The following is a 15,188-nucleotide window of genomic DNA, read 5'->3' on the forward strand; positions in this document are numbered from 1 at the left end:
GTTTGTTTTTTGAGGCAGTCTCCCTATAGTTCCAGCTGGCTTGGAACTTACCACAGAGACCAGGCTGGTCTCAATCTCACTGAGATCTGCCTGTCTCTGCCTCCCAAATGTTGGGATTAAATGTACATGCCACCACATCTGGCTTGGGGATAACGTTGAACTCCCGATCCTCCTGCCTTTACTTTGTGAGGTATGCACCATCACACCTGTTTTATGAGGTGCTAAGGAGTGAACTTGGTTTCATGCATGTTTTGGAAAGTACTTAGCCAACTAAGCTACATCCCCAGCCCCTTTATTCAGCTTTTATTTTAAAGTAATTTTAAAACTATGAATGTGATGCATCTGACTACAAAGAGAGGAGAAAGTACAAATTTATTCCTTTATCTTCCAGAGAGCAACAGTGTTAACAGGTTGTCATTTCAACTATTTCTTTTAAGCATGATATATTTTTAGCAAACTGACAGCATAATGACTATTTGGCAAAAGCATTTTTTTGTTAATTATAAGCATTTGTTCTCCCTATCATTACATATCCTTTAGACTGTTTTAAGTAACTCAATGTATAATAAATAGTTAATTAAAACCATATGACTAGACCTTTAGGCTTTCAAATTTCCATTAAATAATGTCAAACACTCACTCTAAGAACCTTCCATTTATATCTTTAGGGCAAGTTCCTACAGTGGAAGGCAAAGAAATAAACATCAAGGCTTTGATAACTCCCTGCCAAACTGTCTTCAAGAGGCTTTATCAATCAGAACTAGTATTTCAAAGTTTCTCTGAATCCCTGCCAACTGAACAGTATCACACACACACAAAAACACATCCTCTGTGATTTAAAAAACTGTGTTATTTTACAGCACACTTCTGAACAGTGGTGATTTGATCACTTATGTACATGTCATTTACATCATGATCTGCAGGTCTCTAGTGGCTGAAACAGGTTGACATAGTAGCTACTTAGTAAATGGTTAAACAAACTGGCTTTAAGTAACAACATTCTCAGTAATGTTTTTAATTTTCATTTTATAATTTTGTAGAGTACAAAATGAAATAAGAACATTTAGGGATTAAAAAAATATTATGTGCATAATACTAAAAATAATTCTGTAAATTTTTCTAAATTTAGAAATAAGTCATAGGAAAAAGTTTCTTACTTTGAAAACAATGCTGTTTCCTTTTTTCACAATTCAAATGTCTCCATAAGCATGTTGTTTATTTAATATAGCCTCCCTTCCTTCCAAGATGGTCTCACTGTGCTGCTTTGGCTAGCTTTGAAATTCTGGGCTCAAGCCACTTTCTGCCTTAGGCTGCTGACATTTGATAGAGTGCTTCTTGTAGCAGACAGCTCTTGCATGTTAAGAATCATTATTAACCCAATCCTACAGGAGAAATGCTGAGGAAGACTGCACAGTCTAAGGCAACTCAGATGAACAGCAGCAGGACTAGGACTTGAACCTTGACTGGTCTCATTCCAAAGCCACTGTACTACAAATACTACTGTTTGTTTTATGATGCAGCATTCTACTCAAGCACCTATTTACGGTTGATTCTTTTTTACTGCTATTTTGTTTTATGAGACAATGGCTTCTCTATGTAGCCCACATCGGCCTCAAGCTCTTAATCCTTCTACTTTTAATCTCCCAAGTGATGGGATCATAGGAGTATGCCCTCATGCCTGGCCACCAGCTCTTTCTTCATAAAAATAGCACAACTATTAATTGCTAATATTTGGGTGGAATGGAAAAAAATGATGACTGCTAGCATTCTTCCAATGAATACTCAGAACATGTGTTGCTGAAGACAGCATTCATGGAAGGGCATGTAGACTCTCTTGGGAGCTGGAGTTTGTAATATTAACTCAGAAAGTCTAAATTTAAACATTTAAAAATTGCTGCTGAGTGCATCCCTCCCATCTAGAGTGGACTGAACGTCAAAATGAAGCTGTAACACAGGAGGGTATTGCTCAACAGAAAGAGATCTGACAAAAGGAAGACACAGAGAGAAGGGAAAGTAGGCAAGCTTACTTCTAATCTTCCCAGTCTCAGTACACTTTAGAGGACACTGGAATCTCTCTTTTTTTTGTCTTTTTGAAGCAGGGTCTCCCTGTAGCTCCAGCTACAGGGAACTATGTAGACCAGGCTGGCCTTGAACTCAGAGATCCACCTGCCTCTGCCTCCCAAATGCTGGGACTACAGGCGTGTGCTACCACGCCTGGCCAACACTGGAATCTTTTGCTTATAGTTACACCAATTATATTATTTAAAGAGAAAGTAGCATAATCAGAATTGATTAAACAAAGAAACCAGATTTTTTCCTAAAAAGTCCATTATACGCACCCTGAAGTAAATGAAGACTACATTTGTTCAATACAGTTTTACTTCAAATATCTGGGCTTTTAAACTTTGAATTGAATATGACTTGGTTTTAGATTCTGAGAGTCTCCCAGAAAAAAGTGAAACAAACATTTTATATTTCCTTTGGCAAATTTTGCTAAACATGATGGGTTTAAACTACAGCTTCTCAAGTCTTTGGGAAAAAAGGCAACTGATACTGTCTAAATATTAGTAGTAGGGCTGGAGAGATGATTCAGTGGGTTAGGAACACTGGCTGCTCATGCAGAGGACCCAGGTTCAATTTCTAGCATCCACATGGTAGCTAACAACAGTCCATAACTCCAGTTCCAGGGAATCTGATGCCCTCTTCTGACCTCCAAGGGCACTGCATGACACACATGCACTTACATACATGCAGGTAATGGTACTTATACATATAAGATAAAAATAATAAAAATATTTAAAAAAATTAGTAGTACAGGGGCTGGAGAGATGGCTCAGCAGTTAAGAACACTGGTTGTTCTTGCAGAAGACCCAGGTTTGAATCCCAGCACCCACATGGCAGCTAACAACTGTCCATAACTCCAGTCCCAGGGGATCCGACAGCCTATTCTGACCTCTGCAGGCATTGCATGACACGGGTTGTACACATGCAGGCAATACATGCATACGTGTAAAATAAAAAATAAATAAAATTTAAAAGTTTTATAAAAAAAAATTAGTAGTGTAAGAATAATCATCAATTCAAATGTTTTCCTTTTCCTAGTAAAGCTGATTCATTAATTTCTCAGAGCTAAGCATAAAGACACCCAGACATCTGCACACTAGCACTTTTCTTTAAATGCAGAACTGTAATATATATGATCACTGGACAATTCAGAACACACACATAAATATATATGACTAATTTTTTCCATCTTTTAACTACTGAGCTTAAGTTCTTCACTCTGACTCTGTTATTTCCAGCTCATATTTCTTTCACAACCCCTCCCTACCTGGCTATTCTTTCCAGTCTTTTTCCTATTCTAGTTCTTATCTAGAATTGGAAAATTCAGCTAGAAGTGATTTTGGAGCTCACAGATTAAGTCCCTCTTCTTTATGAGTAAGATCATCACCAGCTGTGGCTGGACGACACACACTTTTCTGCCACTATTTACATGCAGCATGCTTAAGCTTTCTCATGTAACTTGATGATGGTTCATATACCCTAGTTTGCACTAAAGCTTATTCTTCAAGGAAGGACTTGCTCTTATGGACAGGTGGTTTTGAGAAGTTCCAAATTATTTCTCATTTGTGTATTTTGTTTCTTACCACTAAGAGTTCTGTGCTTCATCAGATGCAAGGCTGACCAGACCATTAGACTATATTACTAAGAAAACACAGATTTTCTCCAAAAAGGCTTCGGACTTCAATTCTATACTGAAATTCAGGCTGTTGTTTCTCCCATGGCAAATTATGCTCCTTACAGCAAAATAAATTTGTCTGGTCAGTATAATTCCAGAGCCTCTAGAGAAATAATTATAAGCAGGGGTTGGGGATGGAGCTCAGCTGGTAGAGTGCTTGCCTACGCATGCATGGAAGGTCTGGGTTTGTACTCCAGCATCACAAGTAGCTGAGAGTGACAGCATATGCCTACATTCTCAGTATTCTCAGACAGGAGGGTCAGGATTATAAGGTCATCCTCAGATACATGGTGTGTTCAAGGCTAGCCTTGGCTACATGAAACTCACTGGTGAGATGGCACTTGCCTCCAAGTCTGTCAATCTGAGTAATCGTCAGGATTACTCTACATGGAGAGAACATTCTCCCGTAAGATGTGTCCTGACCCTTACAAGAGCAGTGGTGCACACATGCATCATACACAAAAGAGACAAATGAGAATCTTACAGCCTTTTTTTGATAGCAATTTTTCACTACTTTAATATGATTTGCCAATGAGATAAAGTCAACACTGTAGAGGATTTGTATCACAATGGCAAACATAGAGTTTCATAGTAATTACTCTTTGTGACAGATTTTCTTTACCTGGCTGAGTATTTTCATCCCTGAGTGCAACAGCTTCTTTGCAGCTTTATAATAAATAGTCTCTGGCTTGTTGTAAATCATAGCATTAGTACACATGAGCTTGAAGTTATCCTATAAAGAGAATATTAAGAAGGAAAATGCATTAGAACAAAACTATCCTAGTCTGGAATCATGCAGGCCCTCTAAAAATTTAAAAACAATGACAACATCTTTTTCTATCACTACTTATTTACTACACGACACCCATAGCAATTATTGTGTTAAGATCAACAAAATAAATACTTCAAAATTTGTTTTTAAATTCTTAAGCATTTCGGTATCTATGTATTAATTTTTGATTCAGGATGTAAACTGAAAAGCTTTTTTCAGAACAGTTATAGTTACACAAAAAGAAGTCAGAAAAAAGATTTCTATCTCATATTTAATAATCTAAGCTGGGTAGTTCATATAATTACATATATTATCCTCAATTTTAAAAACAAATATTTTAAGTCTCCATTTATAAATTAAGTTTTATTTCAAATTTTAACTAAAAACTGGGTAGTGTTATATTTTCACAATTTTTCCTGCCAAATCTAAATACCCTAGGTAAAAATGTCAAAACATTTACAAATTTTTAAAGAACTTAGACACCACCATAAAGTAAACATAATTTGCAGATATTACAAAATCATATCAAAGTGAAATAAAGCATACAACCTCGAGGTGTCACAACATGTAACTGGAGTAGCCAAATTTATCAGAACTACATTTTTGGCTTAGATTTCAAAGCATACGTATGAGCTGACACACTTAAGCCCTGTTATTTTTTCCTGGATATGATACTTTTACATCTATGTGAGATCATGCCTTACTTAGTTAAAATCCTAAGAAACCAACTAGGAAGAAATGCCTCCAAAACTTCTCCAAATCCTAAACAACACTCAAAATTCCACTGTTTAGTAGTGATGACAACTTAGAACAGTTAAATGGAATGAAAATAGTAGATAGACTGAGTTCTTTTAAAAATTTATGAGCAGATAGGTTTAAGAGCCACAATAAATTAGCCACTAAGTTTAAAGCAGAATATGTGACTACTCAGTTCTGGCCAAGGATTTGCTTAGCTCTAGAAGGCAAGTGAGTAAGATAGTAGATGACTAAGCAGACTCAGTAAATGATCACTCAGTTGTATCTGGCGATGACCACTCTAAGGATTCTAAGTCTTGTCTGTTAAGGCAACTTTTGTGTTCGTGTGTATGTGTGGGGGGCTAGGGATCGAGAGAGAGAGAGAGAGAGAGAGAGAGAGAGAGAGAGAGAGAGAATCTAGCACATTTCTAAGGGATACGGCAGGCTAGGGATCCAACCCAGGACCCAGCCCAAGGTGACTTTCAGATTCCTTAAATCTTGCCTGTCAAGTGCTAAGACAGTTTTATTGTATTTTGTGTAATGGAACCTGGTTAAAAAAGCCAATTCTTTCTGTACACTTTGCTTCATGTGGAAAACTCTACAGAGAGTTAAAATAACCTAATTTCAAGTACTAAAAAGCCTTCACCTGCTTAAACATACTCAAGGGGACTTCTAACTTCTGTGACCACAGGAGAAAGATCAGAGGTAAACTATTCATAAACAGAAAACACACACATTCCAAACAAAAACAAACTGCGAAATTCTTTCCTATTAAGCAAAAAGTCTGAACTATGCTAAAATAGTTTCTGCCTATTTTCAATAGATGAAAATCCAGGAAGAATTTCAAGTTCTTTAAAAAAGGTAGTGGCATTTGGATTTTCCAGAGTAAGTAGATTACCTACACGCTCAAGAGAATTAGATGCTGATAGCTCCTTAAATTTCAGCTGATAAACATGGAAACTTTTGAAAAGAACAAGTAAAGGCGATGTTTACTATCCTGTTTTCTTCTGTAACCAATTAGGGTACAGCTCTTAGGTCAGGTGACCTATACAGGAAGGATATATGCCATGTTGGTGGCTTCTAGATTTGTTTGTATGTTTGGTGTACGCATGTGTGCATGTGTGTGTGGAGGCCAGAGGTGTCTTTTTTAAATATATTTTTATTATATTTTACGTGTATGAGTGTATTACCTGCATGTATGTAAGTGCACTTGTGTCATGAATGCCACAGAGGTTAGAAGAGGGCATTGGACCCCTGGACTAGAGTTATATATGGTTAACTGCAATGTGGGTGCTGGGGATCAAACCTGAGTCCTCTGTTAAGAGCAGCCAGTGCTCTTAACCACTGAGCCATCTTTCACACCCCAGTGTCTTTTCTTAACTTTCTCACCTTAGTTCTTTAAAAAAACTTTTTGGTTTATTTTTATTTTATGTGTACGAGTGTTATGCTTGCATGTTAAGTGTACCGATGTCATACAGTACCCGAAGAGGATAGAAGAGGGTGTCAGATCTTCTAGAACTGGGAGTTACAGATGGTTGTTAGCCACCAGCTAGGTGCTAGGATTTGAACCTGGGTCTTCTGCAAGAGCAGCCAGTGCACTGACCAATGAGCCATAGAACAGTTCATAGTTTCAGCTAGATAAACTGACTAGCAAACTCACGGATGTCAGGCCTGGCTTTTATGTGGGTGCTAGGGATTAGAATTAAAGTCCTTATGTTTGTGTAGCACGTATTTTAGCCACTGAGCCATCCACATAAGTCCTCTAGATTCTTTATATATCATTCTTTGTTCTTTCTTTGCCACTCATACTTGGGATCAAATCCAGGGACTGTGTACGTAAGGCAAGAGCTCTCCTCTACCACTAAGTCACACTCCTAGTTCTCTTCTCTTTGAAAAGTTGGGAAGAAAACATGCTCAAACAAACACAGCCAGAGTGAACTCAGGAAATAACCAACTTTCATCAAACTAGGAAATGTAATTAAAAATTTCTTTAGTAGCTGGGTGCGGTGGCACATGCCTTTATTCCCAGCATTCAGGAAGCTGAAGCAGGCAGATCTCTGTGAGACAGAGGCAGCCTGGTCTCCACAACAAATTCCAGGTCAGCTGGGCTAACAGGGAGACCCTGTCTCAAAAAGAAAAAATAAAAATAAAATTCTTTATTATTTCTGAAGAGGCCAATGTATTTCTCGTTTTAGAAGATTTGTACACCTTGTACGTCTAGAAGCAACTTACATTAAAATATTAATCTTTTATCTTCATTGATTCCAAATTTAAAATACAATACCTTTTCATTTTAAGGGTTGGGAAAACGGGTTATAGAATATATATCAAACACTAATAATCACTAAAAACGAAAACAACAAAAGTTCGAAGACTTATTGCATCTGGTTTTCTATTACCAAGTTCATAAAAGTTTTTTTTTTTGAGACAAAGTCTCTCTATGTAGCCACAGGTGGCCTGAACTTGCTATGTAGACCAGATTGGCCTCAATCTTGGAGATCTGCCTGCCTCTGCTTCCTGAGTAATGGGATTAAAGGCATGCACAACTATGCCAGGTTCATAGAAGTTTTTTAAAGCTAATTTTTATTTCGTGTATGCATGCATGCCACAATGCCTATTCTAGGGAGCTGGTTCTCTCCTTGTGGGGTCTAGGTATCAAACTCCGGTTGTCATGTTGCATGCCAGCAACCATTACCCACTGAGCCATCTTGCCAGCCCAAAAGTCTTCTAAAGCAGAAAAATACAAATTCTTTGAACATTTAGAATAAAATTTCTTAAAAATGAAAGGTCAAAAAGAAAAACTGTGAATTCCAGATTTGTGGAATTGTGGCACATGTGTGGAAGTCAAACAACTACAGTTGGTTCTCCTACCATATGGGATTGAACTCAGGTTATCAGGCTTGGCAGCAAGTGCCTGTACCTGCCAAGTCACCTCACCAACCCCAGATTTGGAGATTTAAAAAAAAATATTTTTATTTATTTTTATTTTTATGTGTCCGAGTGTACTACTGCCTGCATGCATATGCACCCGAGTCATGCAATGCCCACAGAGATCAGAAGAGGGCACTGATCCCCTGGAACTGGAGTTAAAATGGTTGTTAGCTGCCATGGGGGTGCTGGGAACCAAACCTGGGTCCTGTGCAAAAGCAGCCAGTGCTCTGAACTCCTGAGCCACCTGGAAGCCTCAGATTTGGAGATTTTTTTAAACAAGATTTTTGTGTATACAGGATCCAACAGTTTGACTCTCAGTTTAATTAAAGTATATTATAGTCTACTTCTCTAGTCAAAACTTCATAAGCTGGGCCTAGCAGCATACACAGGTAATTCCAGCACTTGGTAAATTGAAGGCAGGAAGTTCAAGGCCAGCCTGAGCTAGCCTTGAGATCCTATCACAAAACAAAATAAAACAACTAATTACAATTACCTTAAGTTCTTCTATAGACTGGTAGTCATTATTCTTGATCTTTTCTTTCATGGTACTAAAATCCATTGGGTGTTTAATGATCATGGAGTAGCCAGGAGCAATAAAATCAGTCACAGGAAATGAAAAGAAAGCACTTGGGTCTTTTCTGTGAAAACATGTAAAAAGCAATGTTAATTTATTTCTACTACTATCTACTGGTCCAGAAGCAGAAATCAGATAAATAAACTCTTGCCAGGGATGGTGGCTTATGCCTTTAATCCCAGCACTTGAGAGGCAGAGGCAAGGGAATCTCTGAGTTCAAGGCCAACCTGGTCTACACATATTGAGTTACAGCCCAACGAGGGAGACTCTGTCTCAAAACAAAACAAAACAAAACAAAACAAAACAAAACAAAATAAAAACACAAACAACTCTCCTTTCATGCATAGAAAGATTTTGTACTATGTTGACACGCTTTTTACTGAAAAAAAAAAAAACTTAAGAAATGGTTTTCAACTTCAATTCAATTAATAGTAAGGATAAGAGTGAAATGTTTAACTAGTAGTACTCTTAGGACACTAAAATTTTCTTTTAAAACTTGTAACCTAATTAACAGCACCTTTTAATCTAGACTAAACTGACCAACGTGCTAACCTTTGGGAGATTAGTACTGTGTATCTCTTTACCCACCATGGGGGAAAAGGAAGAAGTAACCATTATGAACGCACACTTGCAATCTTCCCTACTTGTTCTGTAATCATAGACATGCATTCCTAATCCATATATGCACATTTCCTCAATCAATATATATGATTTCTATGTATGTGGAGGTACAGGGTGGGGGTAGGGCTGGTATGAGGTCAGGGTGCAAGAACTGGGGCCCGGAAACCGCCAGGTGGGCCTGCAGGTGGCAGAAGAGTCCATCATCTAGGGTCTCTGCCCAGCACCCCCTCCCTCACACAGCCCCGGGGTGCTGCAGCCTCTGGCAGTTCCTGGCCCCTCCAGACAGGCACCCAAACAGAGGCAGTGGCCTTGGGAAGTTCAGGGTTTGTGTGACCCTTCTCTGCTCTCAGCCTTGCAGTGACTCTGGAGCCTTAGCCTAGAATTCAAAGCAGGAGAGATATACCCTAACTTAAACAAAAAGGGCATGTGAGATGTGCGTGTGACACTGTGCGGCTTTAACTTGTCTCCTCTCCCAAAGTATCTGGCTGTAGAGCTTACCTACTCAAATGTAATGTCAAGGAAGAAGGGGCCCTGTTTCTTTAACAGAGGCAAATAAAAACTCTTTTTTTTTTGGTCTTTTTGAGACAGGGTCTCCCTGTAGCCCCAGCTGGCCTGGAACTCACAGAGATCCACCTGCCTCTGCCTCCCAAGTGCTGGGAATAAAACCTTTTTGATGATTAAAAAAAGTCCTGTTGGTCAGCAGGTAAAGGTGTTTGCTGGCAAGACTAACAACCTGAGTCCAACCCCCAGTATGGTTGAAGAAGAGAATTGACTCTTAAGTTGCCCTATGACCTCCACACAGGTACTCATATACACACACACAAATAAATAAATACAAGAAAAATGAATTTTTAAAGAATCTCTTAATAGTATAGTATTAACCTCAAATGCAGAAACCAATGGTTTTTTTTTGGTCTTCTTAAGACAGGGTCTTCCTGTAGCCCCAAGTGGCCTGGAACTCTCTATGTAGACCAGGCTGGCCTTGAACTCAGAGATCTGCCTGCCCCTGCCTCCCAAGTACTGGGATTAAAGGAGTGTGCCACCATGCCTGGCCTAAAAACAGTGCTTTTTAATCATAGGTTTTCAACTCTGGCTGTGTATTAGCATCAGAGGAAATGGGTGGGATGGGGAAGGATCACCCTTAACTTTACTAAATCAGAATTTCTTAAGGAAGGGTCATGTGCAGTCATTGGTATAGCCAAGGGTTGAAACGTACTGGTGTCTGAACATATGGCACTGGTATTTCCAGTACTGAGAGGGTCAAGTGTCAGTGCTCTATAGGCCAGCTTCTTAAACTGTAAGGAGTGACCTCGTGTGGAGTCACAGAACTGCACATGGGAGTGGCAAAAAATATGGCCAACAGTGAAAGGTTTCTGAAGTACAACACCCTCAAAACTAACCAAAATCAAATGCCTTAGGAATCTGAGGTGTTTCCGGCAGTGCTTGCCTGCAATCTGTGGAATGATTTCACTGCAGCCTTGCTTTTAAACATACATGTACACTTTGCACTGTGCATATGGTCATGCCACATGATGCCAACGAAGGCTGCCTAAGCAGCTTGGCTCAGGTCTGAGACTACTACATGTTACTGACCCCAGGGTCTTTACTCTGCATGAAGTTTTCAGCTTTGCTCCAACAATGGTTTAATTACAGAAAAAGCTTTTAATGTTTTTCTACCATTAGTCCTCAGCACGTAGTTATTAATATATTTTTGGACTGTATCGTCTTAGAATGTTTGATTTTTTAAAATAGCTATTTGAGTTGCTTTTAGTTTCATAAAGAACTGTTAAAAAGAATTCTGGCTTGAGATTAAGACCGAATTCCCTACAATTTCTGATAACTTCAATACTTTTTTTCTATGACATGTCAATGTGAAGGAGCATTCTCAGCACTGACAATCATAAAAGCAAGATACGGATCAACTATAGGAAATGTTGAGGGTGTTCTATGTACTGTAGGATCAAATATTCAGTCAAGATTTAATTTATATGTAAAAATACACAAGCATATTTATCATCTCACTGGTATGCAAATTTACTTTCATTTTAATAAATAGTAAAATTATATACACACCAAAGAATTATAGTTTATGATTTATTATTAGCGTATTTTAAACTTACATATCTATTTTATTCTGCCCCTTTAAAAAATATTATTTTTATTTTATGTGTATGAGTGTATTGCCTGCATATGTGTTAGCGCACCCATGTCCTGCAATGCCCAAAGAGGTCAGAAGAGAGAGTCTGATTCCCCTGGAAGTGGAGTAACAGACACTTTTTAGCTATCATGTAGGTGCTGAGAATTGAACCTGGGTCCTCTGTAAGAGTAGCTAGTGCTTTTAACCACTGAGCCATCTCTCCAGCCCCTTATTTTGACCTTTAAAAAAAATTTATTATATGTATTTTTGTATGAGTGTATTGCCTGCATGTATGTAAGTGTAGTAAGTGCACCCGTCATGCACATACCCAAAGTGGTCAGAAGAGGGTGTCGGATCCCCTGGAACTGGAGTTAAAGATGGTTGTTAACTGCCTCGTGGGTGCTGGGAACCAAACCTGGGTCCTCTGTAAGAGCAACCAGTGCTCTTAACCACTGAGTCATCTCTCTAGTTCCTCAATTACATTAAAAAAAATTATTTATAATTTTAATTTTTTATGTGTATGAGTGTACTGCCTACATGTACCTGAGTGGCAACTGTGTTGTGCAATGCCACGGAGGTCAGAAGAGGGCTTCAGATTCCCCTGGAACTGGCCTACCTCCTGTTCTTATCATACCATTCTTTGAAGAGGTTACCCAACTTGTGGATAGGGAATCAGGACACAGACCATTCTGGCTTCTTCCATGCTGAACAGGGACTCAGGGTGTCTCTCTTCTACACATTTTTTTTCTTTGGTCTTTTTGAGACAGGGTCTCCCTGTAGCCCCCACTAGCCTGGAAGGTACTATGTGGACCAGGCTGGCCTCAAACTTACAGAAATCTGCCTGCCTCTGCCTCCTGAGTGCTGGGATTAAAGGTGTGTGCCACCACACCTGGCTCTCAGTTACCTTTTTTAATTTTTTTTTTCCCAATATTTATTATTTTTATTTTATGTGTATGAGTGTTATGTCTGCATGTAGGTAAGTGCACCCATGTCATGCAATGCCCACGGAGGACAGAAGAGGCTGTCGGATTCCCTGGAACTGGAGTTACGGACAGCTGTTAGCTGCCATGTGGGTGCTGGGATTCGAACCCCAGTCTTCTGCAAGAATAATCAGTGTTCTTAACCTCTGAGTCATCTCTCCAGCCCCTCAGTTACATTTTTTAAAACCAGACTTAATTCTGAAACTCAATGACAAGGAATCACCCAATCACTAAGGCTAATCAAATAATATGGTTCTAATTCTCAAAAATTTCTGATCAATACTAGTTTCTTTGGACTTTACTGCTTTAAGCAGATATTTTTTGTAGGGTGACATTACTGGCAAACACTGTTTCCACATTATACAAAATAAAGCAAATAGCCAAAAAACTTTATACCTTCCAATTGGGATACAATACTTAATACTTGTCTATTTTCTCTGTCGGAACAACTAACAAATAATTTATTCAAATGCGAAGATTAGAGCTATCATTTTTAAGTCACTTATTTTATCATATTATTTTATGTGCATGAGTGTATTGCTTGCACATAAGTGCACCAATGTTGTATAATGCCCACGGAGGTCAGAGAGGGCATCGGATCCCCCTGAAACTGGAGTTATGGACAGCTGTTAGCTGCCATATGGATGCTGTGAATTGAACCCAGGTCCTCTGCAAGAGCAGCCAGTGCTCTTAACCACTGAGTCATCTCTCCAGCCCCCTTTTAAGCTGTTCTAACACCAAAAACGAAGCCAGTAACTGCTAATTTTAATTGAAAAGCCGGACAGGTATTGAGAATATAAACTGTATTAGAAACTTCAGCTTAAGAAATAGTTGTGATGTGTTCTATACTGACATGTAACACAACAAGGAGGAAAGTTCACATGGCCTATGATTATGAATCTTCTCGGGTAATAAATCTTTTTGAGTTAAAATTCAGAGTAGAGTCAGGTATGGTAGCACACACCTTTAATCCTAGTACTCAGGAGACAGAGATTTCTGTGTAGGTCAGCTGGTCTACAAAGGGAGTTATAGGCTAGCTGGAGCTACAGGGACCCTGTCTCAAAAACAAAAACAAAAACCCCAAAACCAAACAAACTCAAACAAAATGACAACGCCCCCCAATCAAAAAACAAAAACAAATTAAAAATTCAGAATAAAAAGTTTTATCAACATTGCAATTTCAATATTGATAGTTCTTTTCCCTTTAAAAACTTAACATTGGTTTAATTTTCCTACTAGAATTTTTGAGAACTGCTGCATCTGAAAGGAGTATAAAGTCAGGCATAGTGGCATACACATACAATCAGGAGGCTAAGGCAGAAAGATGTAGAGTTCCAGGCTAACCTGGGATACGTAGTGAGACTCTGTCTCAATAAAAGAAAACACTAAAAGAGGGGCATGACTTTCAGGCATTTCATTTTACCTTGCAGACTTGGTAGCTGCTGAGCACCAGAGCACAGGTGCTGCATACACAGAACTTTCCATTACTAGCAAAGTGGGAGTATCTGCACTGCTATTCTTGGTTTCAAGTTTTTTTTTGTCTTTTTGAGACAGGGTCTCCCTGTAGCCCCAGCTGTCCTGGAACTCGCTACGTAGACCAGGCTGCCCTCCAACTCACAAAGATCTGCTTGCTAAGGAGAAGCTAGCCATTACACAACACTCTTCAAGATTTGGTTAAAACAAACCAAATAAGAACATCTAAGTCACCACTCTATTGCCAGGGAAAATATTTACCATCTACTTTAAAATCAAGTACACTTAGATTTCCAAAACCTGAGAGTGGTTTGGATTTTTATGTTTACCCATTCAGTTACCATCTTACAAAGAAGTTGGGAAAGAGTTACCTTTGCAATTGTCTCATCAGCTGATTCAAAGCTTCTTGGAGGGGTGTCTGTTCAACTTCTGAAGCAAACACAGGAAACAGTGTTAAAAATGCGTATTCTAGTACTTCAGTTTTCTATCTCCAAGATTCATCTACGCCTGTTACTAAATATTTCATAGAGAAATTACATTTATCATAAAAATGTGCTTAAGCAATTTAAAATTTAAAGTTTTTAAACAGCAAGACAATTAGGATCACTTAAAAGTTTCATTCCAAAGTCTTTAAGCTTTAACTTAGAAGCCGAAGCTCAGTCACTCCCCCTAGCTCTAAAAACTTCAGTCCCCTCACTCCGGACAGACAGTTCAGATTTATTCCAACCTTCTTGTTTGGCTAAAGAGCTTGTGAGAGGCTTCTCAGGAGGTAAGTCTAATCTTATAGGGGCACGACACTGGAGGTCTTTTTCTGCCTCGTTTTCCATGCAGTCTCGGTCTCGTTTCTTTTTATCCTCCTAAATGGAACAAAGGGAAACAATTTAGAAGTATTTCATAATCAACATCTTTAAACACATGCCATTCTGGTTTAAATGGGAAAAGGTACCACTGAAAAGAAACCAGACTAAGAAATCTTAGCCTATTTTTTTGCCATCTACTGAACAAAGAAAGAACGTATTCATAAAGAGAGAAAAAGCACTTTTCTATGCTAGAAATAACAACTGGAAAATAATACTATTTAAAAACCAATATAATGTATCTCAGAACAAACCTAAAAGATGCCCACAATCTTCCGGGAAAAACCATGAAACACTAGTGAAAACAACAAATAGTAGACGATATGGCAAAGACATGCCAGGTTCATGAAGTCAAAGTCAATTCTCTCC

At 38.6% G+C, this 15,188-nt stretch overlaps 1 protein-coding gene across 2 annotated transcripts in view; it reads right to left on the reverse strand.

The window, feature by feature from the left end:
- Brd7 (bromodomain containing 7) overlaps window positions 1–15,188 on the reverse strand; it is a 40,972-nt gene that overhangs the window by 20,126 nt on the left and 5,658 nt on the right. For both annotated transcript variants that reach the window (XM_008828307.2, XM_029561211.1), the window contains exons 3-6: window positions 14,690–14,819; window positions 14,334–14,391; window positions 8,671–8,815; window positions 4,362–4,472 (exon numbers count right to left, since the gene is read on the reverse strand). In XM_008828307.2, coding sequence (XP_008826529.1) covers window positions 4,362–4,472; window positions 8,671–8,815; window positions 14,334–14,391; window positions 14,690–14,819 — 444 coding nt within the window. The remainder of the gene's footprint in view (window positions 1–4,361; window positions 4,473–8,670; window positions 8,816–14,333; window positions 14,392–14,689; window positions 14,820–15,188) is intronic.

This window comes from Nannospalax galili, unplaced genomic scaffold (genome assembly GCF_000622305.1).
Source record: "Nannospalax galili isolate Female #2095 unplaced genomic scaffold, S.galili_v1.0 scaffold1353, whole genome shotgun sequence".
In the NCBI taxonomy this organism is placed as follows: Eukaryota; Metazoa; Chordata; class Mammalia; order Rodentia; family Spalacidae; genus Nannospalax; species Nannospalax galili.